The following is an 18,994-nucleotide window of genomic DNA, read 5'->3' on the forward strand; positions in this document are numbered from 1 at the left end:
ATTCTCGAGGTCAAGTCGAGTACCAACTACTTTTAACTATCATATATTGATTCCTGTTAGATTACAACACTCCTGTAATGGTGGAAATGCCCCAAAAAGTAATCCTACACCTAATCTTATGCTCTTATTAGTTGTTATTATAATCTTATTAGAGGAGTAAGGGACATTTTTGTCCATTTCAGAGAGTTACTCTATGGGTATCTGTCTTGCATCTCGGTAAGCTGCTCTACTACCAGAGGCTTGCCGGTGTGTGTGTATCAGTACAGGCCAGGGCCATTGCTATACTGTCTGTCGTGGTTAACGTCACTAAATATCTTGTTAAGCTCAGAATTTAGCACAGGTATCAGTGGGCTAATGTGTCATTTTTACTGCCACTGAAGAGGAATAAATCATGTTTACGATGTTGTTGTTCGACTGGCGTTTATCAGGCATGCTAATGCTACCAGTATTAGCTATGGGTGTAGGTTTTTATCTCAAGTGGGGTTCTTCTCCCATGACATTTTGAGCGTCAAAAACTTAATTTTCTTCTGGTGATTTTTTATGCACAAATTTGTGCCTTTTATGCATCAATTTAAAGTGGAACTGAATATCTATGCCAAAGTAATAAATACCTCAGTAAATACTGTGTAATAAACAGACCTGGAACGGAACATCAAACTTATTCGAAAAAATCTAGATGGGAGAAATGTTTTTTATTCATTTTTTTAGCTATTATTTTCCTTAAGGTCAGTCAGTCAGTTGAGAAACGTGCTATTATAATGGAGGAGACAGAGCTGGTCTGCATTCTCTCCAGTAAAGGATCTAGATCTTGCCTGGATGACTGAGAACCTTCATCAACATCTTGCTGAAACTTTGCTCCCTTGGGACGGCGAAGGGTGGCGGGTGGCGGGTAGCTGCCAGCCATCTGCCACTATTTGAGCCAACTGCCGCAGATACCAATTATTTGTAAAACATCATGCCAATTAATCGGCCAGATCGATTAATCATCAACCTTTTGTGGAAAAATCTTTATTAATGTTAAGGAAAATACAAATTTCAATGTAGAAGGACACTGAAGTAGGACACCCATGCAAGCGGTTTGTCAAAAATAAAAATCCTCTGCTACCTTCATGATTTTACTGCGGAGACAAATGCATGTGATCTAATTATGGAGGGGGACCTGTCCCCTCCACCCCCCCATAATAACTGCACTAATTAACTAAAACCTTATAAGTTGTGCCATTGCCCTATCATGTTTAAAATTTGACTTTGCAAATTGAAGAGAGATGTTTGAATTTCCACAGGAAGGTTACTGCCATTAAAAGTGCAACGTGAGCAGATGAATGGACTGCAGTGCTCAGCAGCACTGTAAATGTATTGATCCCAGTTTGCTAAAGCCTAGCAGGGATGTATTTGATCCACAGGGTTGGAGGCTTTGTATTCTTGGTGTGTGATTGTGTGTGTGTGCATGTGTTGCCTCGGGGAATGAGGAACATTTTGAGTGCAGCTTATTAGGAGTTAGTGCTGAAACAATCAATCAATTAATTGATTAGTTGATTCACAGAAACTTTTTCAATAACAAATTAAGCGTTTGAACTCATTTATCCAGAAAAATGCCAAACATTCTGTGATTCTAGCTTCATAAATGTGAGGATTTGCTGCTTATCTCTCTTGTATGTCATTATTAATTGAATATCTTTGAATGTTTGATTATCTTTTAAAGACAAATGAACTGTTTCTATTAACAGACTTTGGTGACATCCCTTCTGTGGCAGCCCCAGATGTCATCAACGTTTTGAAGCAAGGCTACTTGGAGAAGAAACGACGAGGTATAGCAGCATCTAGACACGAACCTTGGGTCAAGTTGTTTCATCAAGTAATGCCGACTGTTTGTTTTAGTTACTTGGAGTGCTAGACGGGTGGTTTTCACTATATCTGGACAATTTTAACAACTTCAGGAAAATACTCAATCAAACATGGTGAACCACAGCCGTCTGGCAATGAGCAGAATAATAGAAACCATAAAAAGTATTGTAAAATTTATACGAACAAATGTTCTTCAAATGAGTAATTGTATCCACTGATCATGGTGCACTTCTTCCTCTAGATCACAGCTTCTTCGGCTCAGAGTGGCAAAAGAGATGGTGTGTTCTGAACAATCTAATATTCTACTACTTTGGGAGTGAAAAAGGTTTGTCTCTAAAATGCAAACATACAGAAACATTACAGATTCATAAACTAAATCAGTTAACGTACTGTCATGTGTACTCCTCCTGCAGATAAACAGCAGAAGGGCTCTTTTTATATCAGCGACTATAGTGTGCAGCTGGTACCCACCCTGAGGAAAGACTCCAAAAGAAACGCCTGTTTTGAGCTCTTTGGCCCTGGACGGCGTGCTTTTCAGGTCTGTATTACTTTGAAATTTTTAAATGGTTCCCCACATTACATTTTTGGTCCACTAGAGAGCGCTAACAAGTTTTTTTTTCTACTTTGAAATGTCTCCCTCATCACATGTTCACACTTCATAAATTCTTTACATCTGCTACAGTATAACACTGATGCCTCTATATGACCTACATAAGCAAACGAGACCAATCTGCGAGAACATTGGCTATTTCTGTGTGATTATTTTAGTTATTCTTAAGCCCTGCCACCGGTTCGGATTCCGACTTATTTGGGTTGTATAAATCATAAAATCAGAACTATTTTATATGGTGGAGTGAGAATGAAATGAGGGGTCTGACAGCCTTAGGAAGGAAGTTGCTTTGTAGTCTGGTGGTACGGCACTAACACAAAGTTTACTCTCTTACACCAACATCATTTTGCAATTACTAATCTTATATAGCCCCAAAAAGATACATTACCTCCTCGCCATGCATTCTGCTTTTTAAAACAAATGCATGAGCAGATCAAGATCATTGTGACAGGAGTCGGTGGTGCTCATACCACTTTTGTCCACAGGGGCCGCCAGAATCAACACAAAATTAAAGTTCCTTGGTGCTGCTTTAAAAAAATGAATGTAATGGCTCCCTATCAAAAATGCATAGATTATGTGATTAGATCTGAAGTAATTAGGAAATTAATCAGTTAGTTGATCAACACAAGGATAAACCAGCAACTATTCTGACAGTTGAGTAATTGTTTAAATGTCATTCTTTTAGGCAAAAGTGCCAACAATTCACTGGTTCAGACCTTTAAGATGTGAATATTTGCTGGTTTTGAATATGCTAAATTTTGGGAGGGGGTAACACAAAACAAGACGTTTGAGGACATTGACAGATATTAATGAATGAAAAAAATTACCTACATAGACATTAAAAGAAATTTGAAATAAAGATATACCGTTTTCTAACTCTCAGATATTTGTCTTGGCTGAAAAAAACAGTATCAGGTAGGCTTTAATGTAAATTGAAATACATTTATTCACATGTCTGAATGGTACATTAAGTCCACAGTCACTAAGAATATTTATGTCTTAATAAAACATTTTTGAGATTATTTTAGATGTGATAATATCATAGTCATATCAAAAGGGAACATTTGTAATTGCTCTTTTTCTTCCATATTAGATAGCGAGGAAGAGACGCTCAAATATAAAAAAATATGGATTTTTATTTCCATATAAATGCACCTTCAGATGTGATGATAATTGCAGGATTATTGCCCCTCTTTCCCACCAGTTCACAGCCAACAGTCCTCAAGAGGCCATGGAGTGGGTGGAACAAATCAAGATTGTACTTAGAGGTAAGCAAGCATTTCTTTGTACATTTTTCGTGCAGTTTCATCTGCAGAGCTTTGTTGCTTCTCCTAAGGTTTCTCCCTTTTTTGTGTTTGTGTTTCCCTCTTTGAATCAACAGTTTAAGGATAGAGGATGTCATATGTTCCCATAGTAAAGCTCCCTCAGACAAACTGATATTGAGCTATATAAATAAAATTGACTTAAGCTGACTTTTTAAAAGCCACAAAGGTTAATTGGAAAATACAGCTAGGGCAGTAAAAAACCTCCAACCTTCTTTTTTCTCAATTTCCTACTAAAGTTTGCTTGTGTTTCTGAGGGGCAGAAAGGTCAGAAGCGAAAGGGAGCCCTTTATCATCTCTGACTCGAAACCACCCGATTCATCACAAACACATCCTGAATCTCCTCATTCAACATGTCACCCACCATGTCATGTGCACCATCATGTAGCTCTAGTTCTCCTCAACCCCCCTCAACCACTCCTCCCCTAACCCTCCTACCGAATTCCAACTTACAGGAAATTGATTGGTAGATGTTCTGGTTATCCTCCAGTGACATTGATTTCTACTTGGCCGCTGGTGTACGGCGGAGGACCTGATACCCTGTGTTGCAGTGGCCAGTCGCCTGCAATGAGACGGCTCCTCCATCTGAGCGAGCAGTCGTGCCTAGTCTACTCTAAAATGGGCCACTGATTTGCGGGAAGTAACAGACACTCTGCAGTTTGTCTTACTTCCTTCCTGCCCAGTTTTACTACGAATTACACTCTGATCCAGAGCATGTGCATAATTATTTACCCTGCAGAATTTACCTGAGGAAGAGGCTGACTTTTCTGATTATTTCTGGCATTTTGTCTTTATTTGGTAGAGATACAGATAGGAAATGCACAGAGAGAGAGAAAGAGGTACGACACACAAAAAAAACGATGCGATTATATGGAATGCATCTTTATCACTTGGCAAGTCAAGGCAGCTTTATTTATATAGCTCAGTTTAGAAACAGAGGCAATTCAAAGTGCTTTACATAGACAAAGAAAAGCATTTAAAAACAATAAACAATAAAAAACTGAATAAAATCAATTAAGCCAGAATAAAATGAGATAAAATGAGAATAAATATATATAACACAAAATAAAATAGCAATATAATCGACCAGTTCTACAGTTATACCCCTTTCACACAGAACAAAAAACCCACTAACACCCACTAACATCTGGCTTTTGTCTTCTTTGTAAAAGGGTACAATCTGCATTTGTTCCCAGGTCAAATGACTCTGCAGTAGAGCAGAAAACTTTAATGTTCCCATGGGGCAATTTGTTTTACAGACAGTAGTCAAACACAAATTCATACAATACTTAATATGCAAACAAAGCACAAGATTAATATCACATACACTGGTGCCATAGATCATAGAGCCAATAGCAGATGGAACAAAGGACAAACTATATCTTTGTGAAGACTAAATCTTTGTCCTGATTGAAACATCTGAAACTCAACATGTAGAAACGGTAGTGTTTGCAGTAGTCACAAGTATTCATCAGGTCCAGTTTCTATCTGCAATAATGGAAACATAACAGTCAGGTGGACACGCCGATGTTTATTTCTTTTCCGGTGCAATGTAATGAGGTGTGTCCAAGTTAGGCATTGGTGTGTGAATAGTTTTCTGTCTCTGTTGAACCATTGCTCAAACATCATTCAGTCAGTGTTGAGTTTGAAAGAGACCGAAGGTTAAGATGAAAAAGTAACCACCGTCACTGGCGTCTGTGCTGCATTCTGCTGTTTCCTTTTTCCCGTTGTTTGTGGCATCAAACGTTGCACACCAGAAAAACAAAACAAGAAGGCAAACTCGTCTCCAGGCAATGGTAAAGGAAACGGATGTCTATTTGTAGCAGGTTTACCCACGTTGTAAATTTTCCATATACATGCTTACATTGAGTGCGAAAATGGTATTAGAGTGCAGTAATCTGGTAAGAGTAAGTTGCCATAAATGGAACAAAGAAAATCAAAGTGCAGTAGAGATACCAGTCAATCTAAGGTTCAGGAGAACAGCAGGTTTTTTAAAATTTAGATTTGAAATTGACTGAATTTGGGGCTTACTAAAGCTCTGAAGGACCCTGTTTGGTTTGTGGTCAGAAATGTATTTTGGACCGAGATTGCTGAGTGATTAAAAAGTAGAAGCAGGACTTTATAAAACTAGGCCAATGGAACCAAAAATACAGATTTTAATAATGAACAGAAGATAGATAGGAAAGATTAGAGATCATTTAAGTCATCTATCACTCAAATTAGGGATTTGTTGCTTTGTTTTATATCATATCACTCCCGTACTTTAACTATATTTTAGGTTTGAACTGTTTCTAAGACAAAACAAGCTGTTTGAAGTCGTCACCTTGGGCTCTGGAAAAATTGTACTGGCCACTTTTTACTATTTCTGACTTTGTAGTTAATTCTTGATTTAAAAAAATCTAAACCTATTAATAGATAATGAAAATAATCATTATTTGCAGTCAGATTTGAAGCCTCCACTGTGTGTCACTGCTGCTGTGTAGCACGTGTCCTCGCCTGTTGTGCAGTCAGGACCGCCTGAACATTTCTCTTACTTTACCCTTTAATACATGTGCGTGTCTTTTGTGCCACGCTGTGCTCCATCTTAACGCTAACACCGCCCATCATGTCGCCTCTCCTTTCCTCATAGATCTCAGCTCCACCGTCATCCCCGTGGATGATGAAGAGGAGGAGGAGGAAGAGGAGACCTATGATGACATTGAGGGGTTGACCAACCCTCCCCCGCCTCGGCCTGGTGCTGTCCCGGCCCCTCAGATCGGCAGGTGGGGAGGAGGGCAGGAGACGGGGGAGGTCGACGACGAGGACGAGGATATCTACGAGGTGCTGCCAGGTATGAGGATGTGGTTACCTCCTTGCATGCAGAGACGCACCACCCACCCACACACAAACACACGCAGATAAATAGACAGGAAGGCTGCACACACAAACTCTCATGATACTCAGTCAGACAAATAGACACAGTCGCTCTGCCTCACACGAATTCCAGCCCTAAGGGATTTTTGCAACAAGAAATATTTGTGATGATCTCTCCTGGCTGTGAAATTTGTGTTGCCAGGTGCCTCCCTATTGCCACAACACCCAGACTGATCACTCATTTTAAATCAAGCAACACTAATAAGCTTGTCAGGATGGAGGTGGCTGCTGCAGAGACGCTCAGAGCAGGAAGGGAAGATTCTCCTCACACTGACTAAAAACCAGCTTCCTCTGCTCTCACCGAGAACTGCATATGTTGTTGAAATCAGCGAGAGCCGTGTAGCTCCGACTGCTCTGTCATAGAACGTCCAATTAGCTAATGTTGCCAGGCAACAAATAGCCCACAATTCAATCCACTAAGCAGAGTTTTGGCTAAAATCGCCTAGCAACAGCAATTTAGTTGAAAGGAAATAAAAACTGCATCTCTCAAGGGCTTAAAATAGTTCTGGAGCTCTTAATGTCACATCTTTAATAGAAATTAGAGTTTGATTGAGAATGTTACGAGACCCCAGAAGAGTGCGTGTGAGTCCCCGCTGAGGGGGGAGACAGTCCCATGTGTCAGGGTGGCTACAAGATCCCAAGAAGGACAAAAGGGGTGATCTGATCTTCTCAGGGCCGTCGTTCATCACTCCTTCTATTAAATAAGATACATCAAGATTCTGTTTCACTCAGTGAGTACATTACCTTTGCCAAAATCACTGGTGAGAGGGAGATCAGTCTTCAGACTGTCACGCCGGCGTTCAAAGCCATCTGGGAAGAGGTACAGACCCTGACCACAGATGGCATATCGAATGACGGGCTCTTTCGTTCACTTTCTCACCCCTTCACTTATCAATCACGCTGCACCACGCTTTGCTCAGCTTCTACACAGTGATTAGATACTGTTGAATTATTAGCTCTTTGCAGTTATTTTCATTGATCAGGATTGCAAAAGTCGAGAAAAGAATATATAAAAAATAACAATATATCTGGATAGTAGTCTCAATTATTTTTTCACTTTTCTTCATTCATTGCCTACATGAATGTTTCAAGATCCTCTCCACACATGTAGTAAGGGATACATAATATGCATTTTTGCTGAAAAAAAGTGTAAATCCCACATTAAAATCCTTAAAATGGCACCTTTTCATTCTCAGTATATGAATATGCAAATATTTTTCATTTCAGTTTAACTGCAGGTCACAAAATGTGACTACTTTGCTGTAGTAGTCCATGAAGTGTTTGTATACTGCAGGCCTCAAGTTTCCACATCACACTTGTGAATACTGAATATTTCGATCAGTTTTTTTTTTTATTTTATTTTAATTTATGATGTCAAAAATCCTGCTCATAGGTCCACCTCTTATAATAAGATTATCAGTGAGCATAGAAAAGTTTTACACTTTGAATACTAGATGTGTAAAAACAGCCTTCTACTGTCAAACTCTGCACACACATCATTCTACACACTTAAAGATACTAAAAGGAACTTTGATATTTTGTTGATTTTGGAGGTTTCTGTGGATAAAAGTGGTGTTTCCACCATCAAAACAGCAAAATGTAAAAAATAAAATTATCTTAAGAAAAATCTCCTCTTGCTTCTTTTTAACTGGCTAATGTACTGCTCACTGTAACTTTGCCTGGGAAGATGTAAACACAGGCTCTTCCAGTCTGCACACAGATCTAGTGGCAGGCGTTAAGAAAAACTAAATAGAAGTAGTTAATCTTCTTGCTGGTAGTCTTGTCTGCTTATGTTTGTCATATAGAGGCATCAGTGTTAAATTGAGACTGTTTCATAACCAGTTAAATACTCCTTGTAGTAGCTTTAAGCTCAAACATTCAACTGTAGGAACAAGGAGAACAACACAGTTTTAACCAGAGGCAGACTTTAAGGTTGCCTTGTAAGAATACTTGCACAAGTTTAAGGTTATTTCCCCTAAAGTTGTTAACATTAAGAATCTGGAAAATATTAAGAATTTGCAAAATTGCACCCTTGTCAGATTCATTTTGCATGTGTAGAAGCCAAACTAGCGCAGAAATGTCGAGCATCATTTTCTCACTGATGAGCTCCCTCGGTTTTGTCGGAGCAGAACTCCGAACACGGCTCGGTTGCAGGCAGATTGCAGAGCGATGGTGGTATTGGCTTTGGTGCTGATGACTGATTTTATTGACTGGAAAATTAAATCACTTTGATATAGAAATCGTTGGCCCATAGCGGTGGCCTCTCGACTGAAGGATGCTCTTCTGTACAGCAGCTGAAGAGTGCTGAACAAATGTTTGGAGCCTTTGCAAACAAAATGAAAATCTCTTTTTTTGTTTTCTTTTGGTGTGGTAACAATGGAGGGAGAATTATCCACAATGCTTAAATTTATAATAATGTTTTTTACATTTAAAGGTTATTTTGTTTTGTTTTTGAAATATGCATCAGTCTGTGTGTGAATGTGTGTGTGTGTGTTTGAGAAGGAGAAAGCAAGCAAAAAAGATCCACACTTTCCACATCGAGGCACAAACTGTACACATGATCGCAAATATGCATGTGGATATATAGTACAATGTGTGTGTGTGTGTGTCTGTGTCTGTCAGTGTGTGTGTCGTCCTTCCTGGTCTTCCTGGAAGCAGAGGCGCAAGTTGTGCTGGAAGGTGGATAGTGTTGCTGGGTTGTGGCGGTGCTGTCAGCCTGCTGCTGTGGAGGATGGATGTGGGAGACAGAGGGCAGGCATATCACTGTGTCACCTCTCAGACCACCGGGTGCCACGCCCCACAGTCAATGACACGTCCGCCTCCGCGTGCCTTAAAGACAGCTTCGTTTTCTTTAACTTTTCCTGCCTGGGTACAAATTGATTCTCATTGCGGAAAAATGGACATCTTGTGTCATCATCATCAACATCAGGGATTGGCTGATGATACATTTCAATTATTTTTCTTTGTTTTGTTCTGTCGTTATGCTTTATTACTGCACATTTATTGATAATGTGTGAGACTAAAGGAAACCTTCAGATAAATAGTTATTACTTGAGTCAGGTTGTTTCTCGTCTTTTATTCGCTGCTTTTCCTGTTACATGATGAAATGAAGATGTTTGGATCTTGATATCTAGTCATAAAATGCTTAATGCACATAAATGTTCGTTCACAAGTATTAGGGATGCAGGATAATATTGGCACATCATTGGTATCGTTTGATAAAAGCTTTTAAATACACAGTATGTCATTTCTACCACTTGGGGTCTCTCAAGCTAAAAAACAAACAAAAGCTGCAAGAGTTTGGCAGTGAAAATGTATTTACATGACTCAGGCAGAAATGTTCACCAACGAGGTAATGTTTTAAAGTTATATTCATATTATGTTTAGTTTTGTTCACCAACTTTCTTCTTCACTCTCTGTCTCTCTCCTGTAAGTTAGAGCGACAGGCTGCCAAATGAAATACACCATTAGCACGTATATCTCTGGGTTTGAACATTGTTGGAAATGTGTAGGACCACTATTCTCAAACTATGGTAGGCTCCCTCTAGTGGTATTCGGAGGAACCCCAGAGATACTTTTTAGAAATGAAATAAGTTAATGAAAAACATATAATACTATCAAAATACTACAGAATTTCATATGAATATACTTCACCTCAAATGTTATGTAAAGAGACTCTGTGGAACTTCTATGTTGAGGTGGAAGCCGGTCGTTAGTTTATGTTAGCCGACTCCATTTCTAAACTAACGTTAGCTACTATTACTCTCCATTAGCGGAGTGATGCACTCGAACGTGCATAAAATCACATCTTCTGGATTGTCGCGGAAAATCAGACCTGAGTCCTTCATAAAGACATCCGCAGTCCAGCAACTTAGACAAAATGTCCACAGGCTCTTATAGACAACCAAGAGAGACGGGCAATGTCACGTTACAATCAGCTCACAAATGACCAATAAAAAAGTGATGAATACATGTCGATTTCTATAAATTGTTACATAGAGCCCCTTTAAATTAAGTTTTGACTTCCCTGTATTTTTTTTCTTTCAGCCTGCTATGTCGTCACATTAATTAAGAGCTAAATTTAAACTGTGATAGCGAGACAGTAAAGGTAAGTAAAATGAAAGGCTCAAAAACACTACAAAGGTGGCTCCAAGCGGGAACTATGCGTCGCAGAGAATATTTCGAGCAAAAGCCGAAGAGATATGACTTGATGTCAGTCATAATGGTGGTACTCGGATAGTCTTATATTTTCTGAGGTGGTACACAGAGTAAAAAGTTGAATGAATGTGTACATTTTGAAGAGCATTGTGTCTCTTCTCCTGCCAGTGGGCGATAACGATAAGAGTAGGTATAATAATATGTTAATTCCACTACAGGAGAGACTTGATGTTCTTTCAGAAAAAATATGTGCATATATCAGCATCAGCAGTAAGGGCAAAATAAATGGGAGGAATCGGATATTGGCAAAATAATTTGCTGTTGTCCTAACAAACATCATTTTGTTGTGTTTTGTTTGTTTAGAAGAGGATTTTCCAGATCCGATGGATGAGAGCGGTGAGAGGAACAACAAACCAGGTCAGGACCTCATTACAGTCTTCTCCTAATAATGAGAACAAATTTCCAACCTAATAGTTCACAGTGGGTATAGAGCATTGTCTTGTTGTTTTCTTTAAATATGTGCTCTGCATTTCCTCTCAGCTTGGTCATCAGATTACGCTAACTACTACCAGGGGTTATGGGACTGCCAGGCAGACGAGCCAGACGAGCTGGCCTTCCAGAGAGGAGATCTCATCTACATCGTTAGCAAGGTCAGCGTCGCTATCAGCAGAAATAATCCAAGAATTAAACTTCTCTCAGAATTTCTGGACACTCTTCTCCCAGCCAGTTGAAATGGGAGCTTACTGTTCTGCCGTTCATCTCTAATGGGAACCATTCCTGATTGCACCCTTGACTCGTTGACATAATTACAGGAGCAATTACAGTAGTTTAAAATGAGTAAAAATTCGACACAGACGTGTAAAATGTGTAATTATTTAAGGGTTAAACAACATCAACTCCAGTAATCACTTTGTCCTCATTTACTTTCTGAACCTGCTGATATCCCCAACATCTAAATTCCTCTGTTAGTGAGCCCTCGTATCATGCCGCAGCAGCGAAGCACCAACAGTGGCATTGTCTTTCTCCCAGGCCACTAGGGTGAAGTGCCATTCGGGGCGCTGCGTAATGGTGCTGTTGTTCATTACGGAGCCTCTATCACAGGGGTTAATTGAGTAGGCAGCCATGCGAAGCTCTTCCTTTCTGTTTGACATAAACTGCAGGTGAAGCCATCCTGCATCTCAGCTCTTTTTCTCTCAATCTATTTCCTCGTGTTTTATGGCCATCTTGTAGTTACATGCAGAGTATCTACCAGTGAAGAGCCACCCTACTGGAAATCAATGGCTTGTAATTTGGGCACTTTTACTCTGCGGCGTACAGGGACTTGTTCCCAGGCCATTGCTATTGGTCGGTTTGAAATTGAATCATCATGTACTGTGTTTAGGTTAAATTATCTGAAGAGCAGACGGAGGAAGAGATTGCAGTATATTCAGCTTTTTTTTTTTTGTTGGTAATTACGTGGTAGAGATTGAGCAATCCTTAATCAGCAGATGGAGCCACTGAATTTTAATTATTTGTAATATTTTAAGCAGTTTAAGTGCAGAAACAGTAATGTTCTCACTTTTGTAGTGGATTAAAGAAGTCAGAGTCCAGATAGATGAACAAACAAGGGCTGCAACTAATTATTATTTTCTCGATTAGTCCATTTGTTGTTTGATCTATGATATGTCAAAAAACTCAGATTAATCGATTATCAAAATAGTTGGCGATTAATTTAATAAAGGGCTGGGAAATATATCAATATTATATCATTAGCCTGATTTGAGACTATATATGGTCTTAGATTTCGGATCATTGTACGATGATATGACATAAGTGTTGTCTCTGAAGGCTGCATTACAGTAAGGTGGTGTCATTTTTGAACAGACTGCTCTACATGTTCTAATAAGTATTTTGTCCTTATAACCACATCAGATGATTGTTTATGAAAAAGATCATTAATCGTTAATTGTGTTAATATTTTGTCAAAGCACCAGTAGTCATCCTACAATATTGTCACAGTATCTATTTTGAGGTATTTGGTCAAAAATATTGTGATATTTGATTTTGTCCCCCAGTCCTAGTACTAATAAAGTGATTCAGGAGAGATTTCAAAATATCAAGATCTGTATTATGTCCCATGATATAGCCTCAAAATATTGCAATATTATTTTATTTTGATAGTTGACAACTAATCAATTAATTGCTGCAGCCCCGAAACAAACAAAATAAAGCCTTTTGTTTGTAAAAGCAGATATGGCACAGGTGAAATATGCCCTTCACAGAAGATGGACTTTTAATTGAGGCTCTCTTGGCACCGTCAGATTAATGAGATGCCAGCCTTCTCTGTCTGTGTGTGCTGGTTGATAGGGGAAAATGTCAAAACAGCCATGTCCATTTTTCACGTGAGGATGACAAAGGCGGCATACTTGGGGAAACAAAGGGGAGCCGGCTCTGTGCTACAGATCCGCCTCAAACAGCCTCAGCCCTGCCTAGCGGATTACTTTTCACTGTACGGATCAGGTTTCTGCTTCACTGAAGACCTTAAAAGCAAACTAAGTCCAGGTCGGAAGCAAGACTTGGCCGTAGTGTCTCACAGTCTTAATGACACAGATTAATCTTGTTTTGTCAAGCTGTACGCTGAAGTCATAACATAGTGACAGACCGCGAGAGAGTATTCTAACTATCCTCTAATGGATTTAAAGCGAGGGGCTGGTTGTAAATTATTTAGAGGTGATCTCCGGACGGCTTCCGAATGTTTGGCTTTGCGTGACTCCACCCGTGTCCCATTTTGCGTCCTAAAAGCGTCACATTTCCCTCATGAATAGCATTATTTGGATTATAGCCTGTAATCGGCTGTTTGTTTTAATGAGCCCGTGGGGAGGGCTTCCCCGCGTCTTCCGTGTGTACACGCAGGCCCCCGTCGACGTTCAGTTTTACGGGGGATTCCTGAGAACCCTGACCTCGATGAGTGAAATACGGGCCCTTGGCTAGAACTCAAGTCTGTCGCTTAACTGGGGACCCAGACACATGAAATGGCCGTAATAAAACCAGGGCCCATAAATTCTCTTAGAGGGTGGGAGGCCTAGTTGTCTGTGCTGTTATGTCAACACTGACCATAATTACAAGGTAATAAGGACACGCTCTAAGTGCTAAATCAATGGTGCTAACAAACTGTTATTTTTAAAGCTGGGATGTGATTGACTGCTGAAGTGCAGAATGGGATAGCCACAGGCATGGTGTCATATGGCTGTGAACTGAGGAGAACATGCCGATTGTATAAAAGGCCCTCATCCATCATTATTGATCTCTCACTTACTGTAAAGTGGGGGCATTTTTACTGTATTTGTGTGTTTTTTTCCCCCCCCGTGTGTGTGTGCGCATATCTGTGTATCACTGACAAAGTAAATAAATTAGGAACCTCACAACTCATATGAATCCCATTAGTTCAAGGGAATTAATCTCGTAGTGTGGGCTCTGCCGTCGGTTTCAGCGATGCCTAACTTGCTTTCCGCAGAGCTCGATGGCAATGCTCAGTGCGCTGATACATGAGGTACAAACACACACTGAAATCTGTCTTGTGAGTTTTGCTCTGGCATTTCATTTCTGAGAGCTTGCATTTTTCTAATGCGCATTATGGCTTTACGCTGACATTTTAGTGTGTGATGACAAATCCTGGCGAGCTGCGTTCTTTTTTGTAATATCACACTGAGATTTTTTAACTCGATTTAGGTTGTTGAGAGGCTTCACGCATGTTTCCACTGTATCATCGCCTCAAACATGCAACCAGATATCAGTCATAGGATTTACAATGTGTTGTAACAGTATCGGATTAATTTATCACAGCGGCTAAAAGCTATAGCTTCACTCCTCACTGACACACGTGTAATGCTGTACACTTTGTCGGCCATGTCCCGCACTAAACCATGAGGTTGTCCTGCATTCTTGCCCTCTAATTTATGTAGCCAAAATCAAAAGACATGGGCTCTACAGGTCAGCTGTCACATTCCTGTATTCCCACAGGCACTCATGGAGAACGGCGGGATGGAGTGGGAAGAGATTTATGGCACAAACCCGTCCAGGGTCCTTAAAACTCTGGCAAGCACTGCCGCCACCTCTTCCTCTTTCTCTCCATCGCCCTGCTCACCTCTCCTCCTCCATCTGCCATCCAACCAAAACCCAGATAGAGGGAGACAGGGCCAGCCAATCCGGCGCGTCTCCCAAAGCAGAGCGTCACATCACATTTGGCCAAAGTGTTCGGCTGCGAGACAATGAGAACGTGGACACCACTGACACCTTGTGGTGGCTTCTAGCAGAGGACATATTTATTAAATGACAACTTATACAAACAGCCAAAACTGATTTACAGCCTTATAGATTTACTTGCTGTGATTTACAGTCTCTTAGGATATTAAGAATATTCTAAAAGTCATTTTCTGTCGCTTGTATTCCAGCCAGGGTCATAACAGGCTTCTTCTATGTTTAACAAGCCTGTTTGGCCCGCTGCCCACAGGTCACACCGACTGAATGCGGCCGAAGAAAAGGAAAAGTGGGCAAACAATCAGATGGGAAAAGTCAAGCAAGAGAGACAAAGAGAGTGGATCCCTTTATTCCTTTGTGTGAACCCTGCCCCCCCCCTCTCCTTTCTCCTTTTCTCTGTCACACACACCCATTTAAAGACCCCTGGCTGCTATTGTAGCCATAGACACCAAGACGCTATAGACAGGCAAGACATCCTATTTACCACCCAAAGTAGCAGGGGGTGAGTCTGGGGTTTGGGGTCATGCAGGAGGCAGCGGTCATCCCCCGGTCAACTACAGTAGGTCATTATTCAGCCCAAGCCAATAGCCCAGAACCACGTCCGAGCAACCCACCCCCAATCCATTCTGCTTAATTATTATAAATGAGGGGCGGCGTAAACAGCCATCATTACAGACACTCAGTGGCATACACAAATCCACTTTAAATTGCTATTAAGTTAAGGAGCTATCTGTAATCCCAGGCGTGCATTAGAAAGGAGCGAGTAGGTTTTCTTTTTATTAAATCTCATCGTCCCTGAGATATTTTCAAATGTTCTCATGCTCTGTCATGTTTCCAATTTGAAGCCAATTCACTGATTTAATTAAAAGCCCCACTTGGAAAAAATGGACACTAAGTAGCCATTTCGATCTCTGGTTGTGCAGAACGATCGTCCATATTTCTGGATGAATTTCGACAAGATTTCTTTTGGCGCAGAAGCCTCATAACCGCCCTGAAATACACACTTTCTCCCACAGTTTCAGGTATTATTAGGTCATTTGTGAGCAGTGGGGAGAGCTCGCTAACCTGATAACGGGTTACAGATCATGGGGGCTTCTGTCTGGCCGAGGTGTCCATGTTTCTTTGTTAGAGTGACCAGTGATGGAGGAACTGCAGAGAGCTGCAGTGCATCTGACGCGTCTATGTTGAGAAAGAGAAAGAAACGCAGAGAAAAAGACAGAGAGGATGCAAGCGGAAAGGCTGCTTCAGGAGAGATGGAAAGAGAGGAATAGGAGGAAAGGAGGGAGGGGGGTTGGAGATGGGGTAGGAGGGAGGGAGGGGAGATTGTAACACCCAGGCGGCGGGTTCAGCGGCAGGGCAATGAGAGACTTCCTGCGCTCCATCACGCCCAAGGCCTGCCTCAGTCAGCTGGTGGCCGAGGAAAGATGCCTCATGTGTCAGGCTTATTAGCACTCCCCCTAGTTTGTATGCATTTGGGATTGTGTGCCGAGTGTGTGTGTGTTTCATCTGGGAGCGTGTGTGTGTGTGTGTTTGGGGAAAGGGAACGAGGACATGCAGTCAGAATCTCTGCAGAATTTTTCCCACATAAAAAGGTGCATTTTCTTGAAAGAAAGGGACATTAACGCTGTGTTGTTGTTTAGGTACATGATGGCAGCGTGACGCGACACCTGCCTCACCCCGTCGTCTTTCGCCGCATCCAACCAACCTCGACTCACCTTCTCCTCGCTTCAGGCTCGGGTAGCTGTCAATCCGTCCTGCGTTCGGGAACATGAGTGATGGGCCTATCAGAATGCCACCATTAGCCAGCCCCCTGAGTGGTAAATAAACGATCGCGCCGGTACACTGCAGGTGTTGCCATGGCAACCCACTCTCAGTGCCAGCCCCGCCCACGCCCATTCCCCCGCTCTCTCCGCGGAGGAGTCACCGGGAGGTCAGCGAGTCAACGCACCGCAGCCGCCACGACACGGCGCTGTTTGGCCCCCCTTCCTCCCTCTGCTCCCATACAGAGTCGATTTGATCTGCGTCCAGGTTGCAGCAAACACAGCCTCTGATATGTGTCACCTCTCACACTGTGCATCCTGCTGCATCTCGTTAATGAGAGAAAACCAGACATTTCCCCAAACTCAGGGATGCTCGATTTTTCTCTCCCCAGAGCGTCTTCTATTTTAAATGAATAATAAACAACTTGTCCAATCATTCACGCGGCAACAATGAGCCGAAATATGCCTCCGCTTTGCCCCCAACCTTATCATTTCAGAGCTTCACGTGAAAACAAATCAACCTAAAAGACGAAAAGAGGAAAACAAACAGAAGGAAGAGGACATTGAGGAGTTAGCATAGTTTTTGTCATTTGGATAATTTACTCTCGACGCCTCTTGGAATGTCCCTATTACAGCAGGTGTACTCTGGATGAACCCATTTCAAGTATGAGGAAGATGGACTCTGCACGCCTGACAGACTTCCACTGCCATTGGCACCCACTCTGTGATGTAGCAGTTGTATTAAAATGGCGGCGCTGATAATCCAAAAGACCTTTCTCAGGGAGAATTTGAGACCGACTGCACAGATGGGCCGCGGAGATAAATAAAACTCTCTGTCACTACGGTTGGTGGAATAGTGCTGCGACGCCCCCAAGGGAGAGAAAAACTGTTTCGCTCCCTCTCGCCGAAGCCTCCCCCCGTCCGTCTGTCTCCCCTCTCCACCTCCTCTGTTCACGAATGGGAACCAGAGCCAGCTTTCCGCAACCGGGCTTTTCCCTTCCACAGTCTTATGGGGAGCATAAAAAGGCCATTTCGGACTTAACTTTCCCCTGCGTTATGAGCTCAAACACACCCTGAATTGCCAGTCAGAGTTTGTCACAGAGCCAAGCATACTGGAATATCCCAGTCAGAGCTGTCAGTGAGGTTCGATGGACAATCTGCTTATTGTGGGTACCTGTTTGTGCTGTAAGAACACTTGAGTCTCGTCGTTTATCACTTTCTAAGCGATTCATTCGTCCTTGCTGTCCAAACAGCGCTCATTAGCTGCAGGCCTCATTCCTCTGGCTGGAGAGAGGTGTCAGGTCTGGATGATAGGCTGAACCTTTGACAAAACGCCATCCGTCATGTCGGAGTATGTGTCTGTTTTTACAACTAGTACCTGCAAGAGCGAGAAGTCTGATTCTAATCTGAGACATGCAAGCTATCTACCGAAAGAACACCAAACTTTTATGTGCATGTGTCTGCTTACACATGCATGCATGTACATAGTATGTGCTTGTGTGTAGTTGAGCGTTTCATCTTCCCCTCAGTGCCGAGATAAAACGTTCACGCAGCCGTTCTCAATCTGCTGGAGAACAGAGGGGAGATGAGTGGCCGGGCTCCTCGTTCCATCAGGGCAGGAAAATGACGGCCGGCTGGCGCCTCCTCTGCTGGGCTTTAACGCCCCTCTGGTCTCTGGCCAAATATTGATCTACTACAGATCTAGTTAGGGCCCAACTGCTGTGATCAGAGGATCAGATGGTTTTAATTGTGATTGAAGTTCCTAAAATGCTTAAAGCTCTTCAACAAATACACGAAACATGAAGAGTGAATGAAAGATTTTGCTATTTCAGTCAAAATTAAGTTTTTAGATTGAGAAAAAACATGTTTTTGATTCTTTATGGGCCACAACTATAGACTCTTTTTAAAGAATGTCTTGATTATTTAAACAAATAATAGATTAATTGTGCATTAGGAGTGTAAAAATTGTGTCTAACATGGATTTGATTGTGACTCTTTCAGTCACAATTAAATGCAATGCAATTTTTAATTGTAAAAAGCAATGTAATAGATTTAGCCAAACTTACAGCTTACATTAAGTCTCTTTTAAAGAGTGACATTTATTTTTATGGTTATATTTAAGGCTCAAACAACAGCAGCTGAGTGTATTA

General features: G+C 41.5%; 1 protein-coding gene across 2 annotated transcripts in view; it reads left to right on the forward strand.

Moving 5' to 3' along the window:
* The window catches only part of skap1 (src kinase associated phosphoprotein 1), a 42,410-nt gene that overhangs the window by 19,778 nt on the left and 3,638 nt on the right, over positions 1-18,994 (forward strand). For both annotated transcript variants that reach the window (XM_073489715.1, XM_073489714.1), the window contains 7 exons: positions 1,728-1,808; positions 2,087-2,170; positions 2,259-2,383; positions 3,660-3,723; positions 6,407-6,607; positions 11,212-11,265; positions 11,389-11,498. In XM_073489715.1, the coding sequence (XP_073345816.1) occupies positions 1,728-1,808; positions 2,087-2,170; positions 2,259-2,383; positions 3,660-3,723; positions 6,407-6,607; positions 11,212-11,265; positions 11,389-11,498 (719 nt within the window). The remainder of the gene's footprint in view (positions 1-1,727; positions 1,809-2,086; positions 2,171-2,258; positions 2,384-3,659; positions 3,724-6,406; positions 6,608-11,211; positions 11,266-11,388; positions 11,499-18,994) is intronic.

This window comes from Pagrus major, chromosome 20, assembly GCF_040436345.1.
Source record: "Pagrus major chromosome 20, Pma_NU_1.0".
Classification (NCBI taxonomy): Eukaryota; Metazoa; Chordata; class Actinopteri; order Spariformes; family Sparidae; genus Pagrus; species Pagrus major.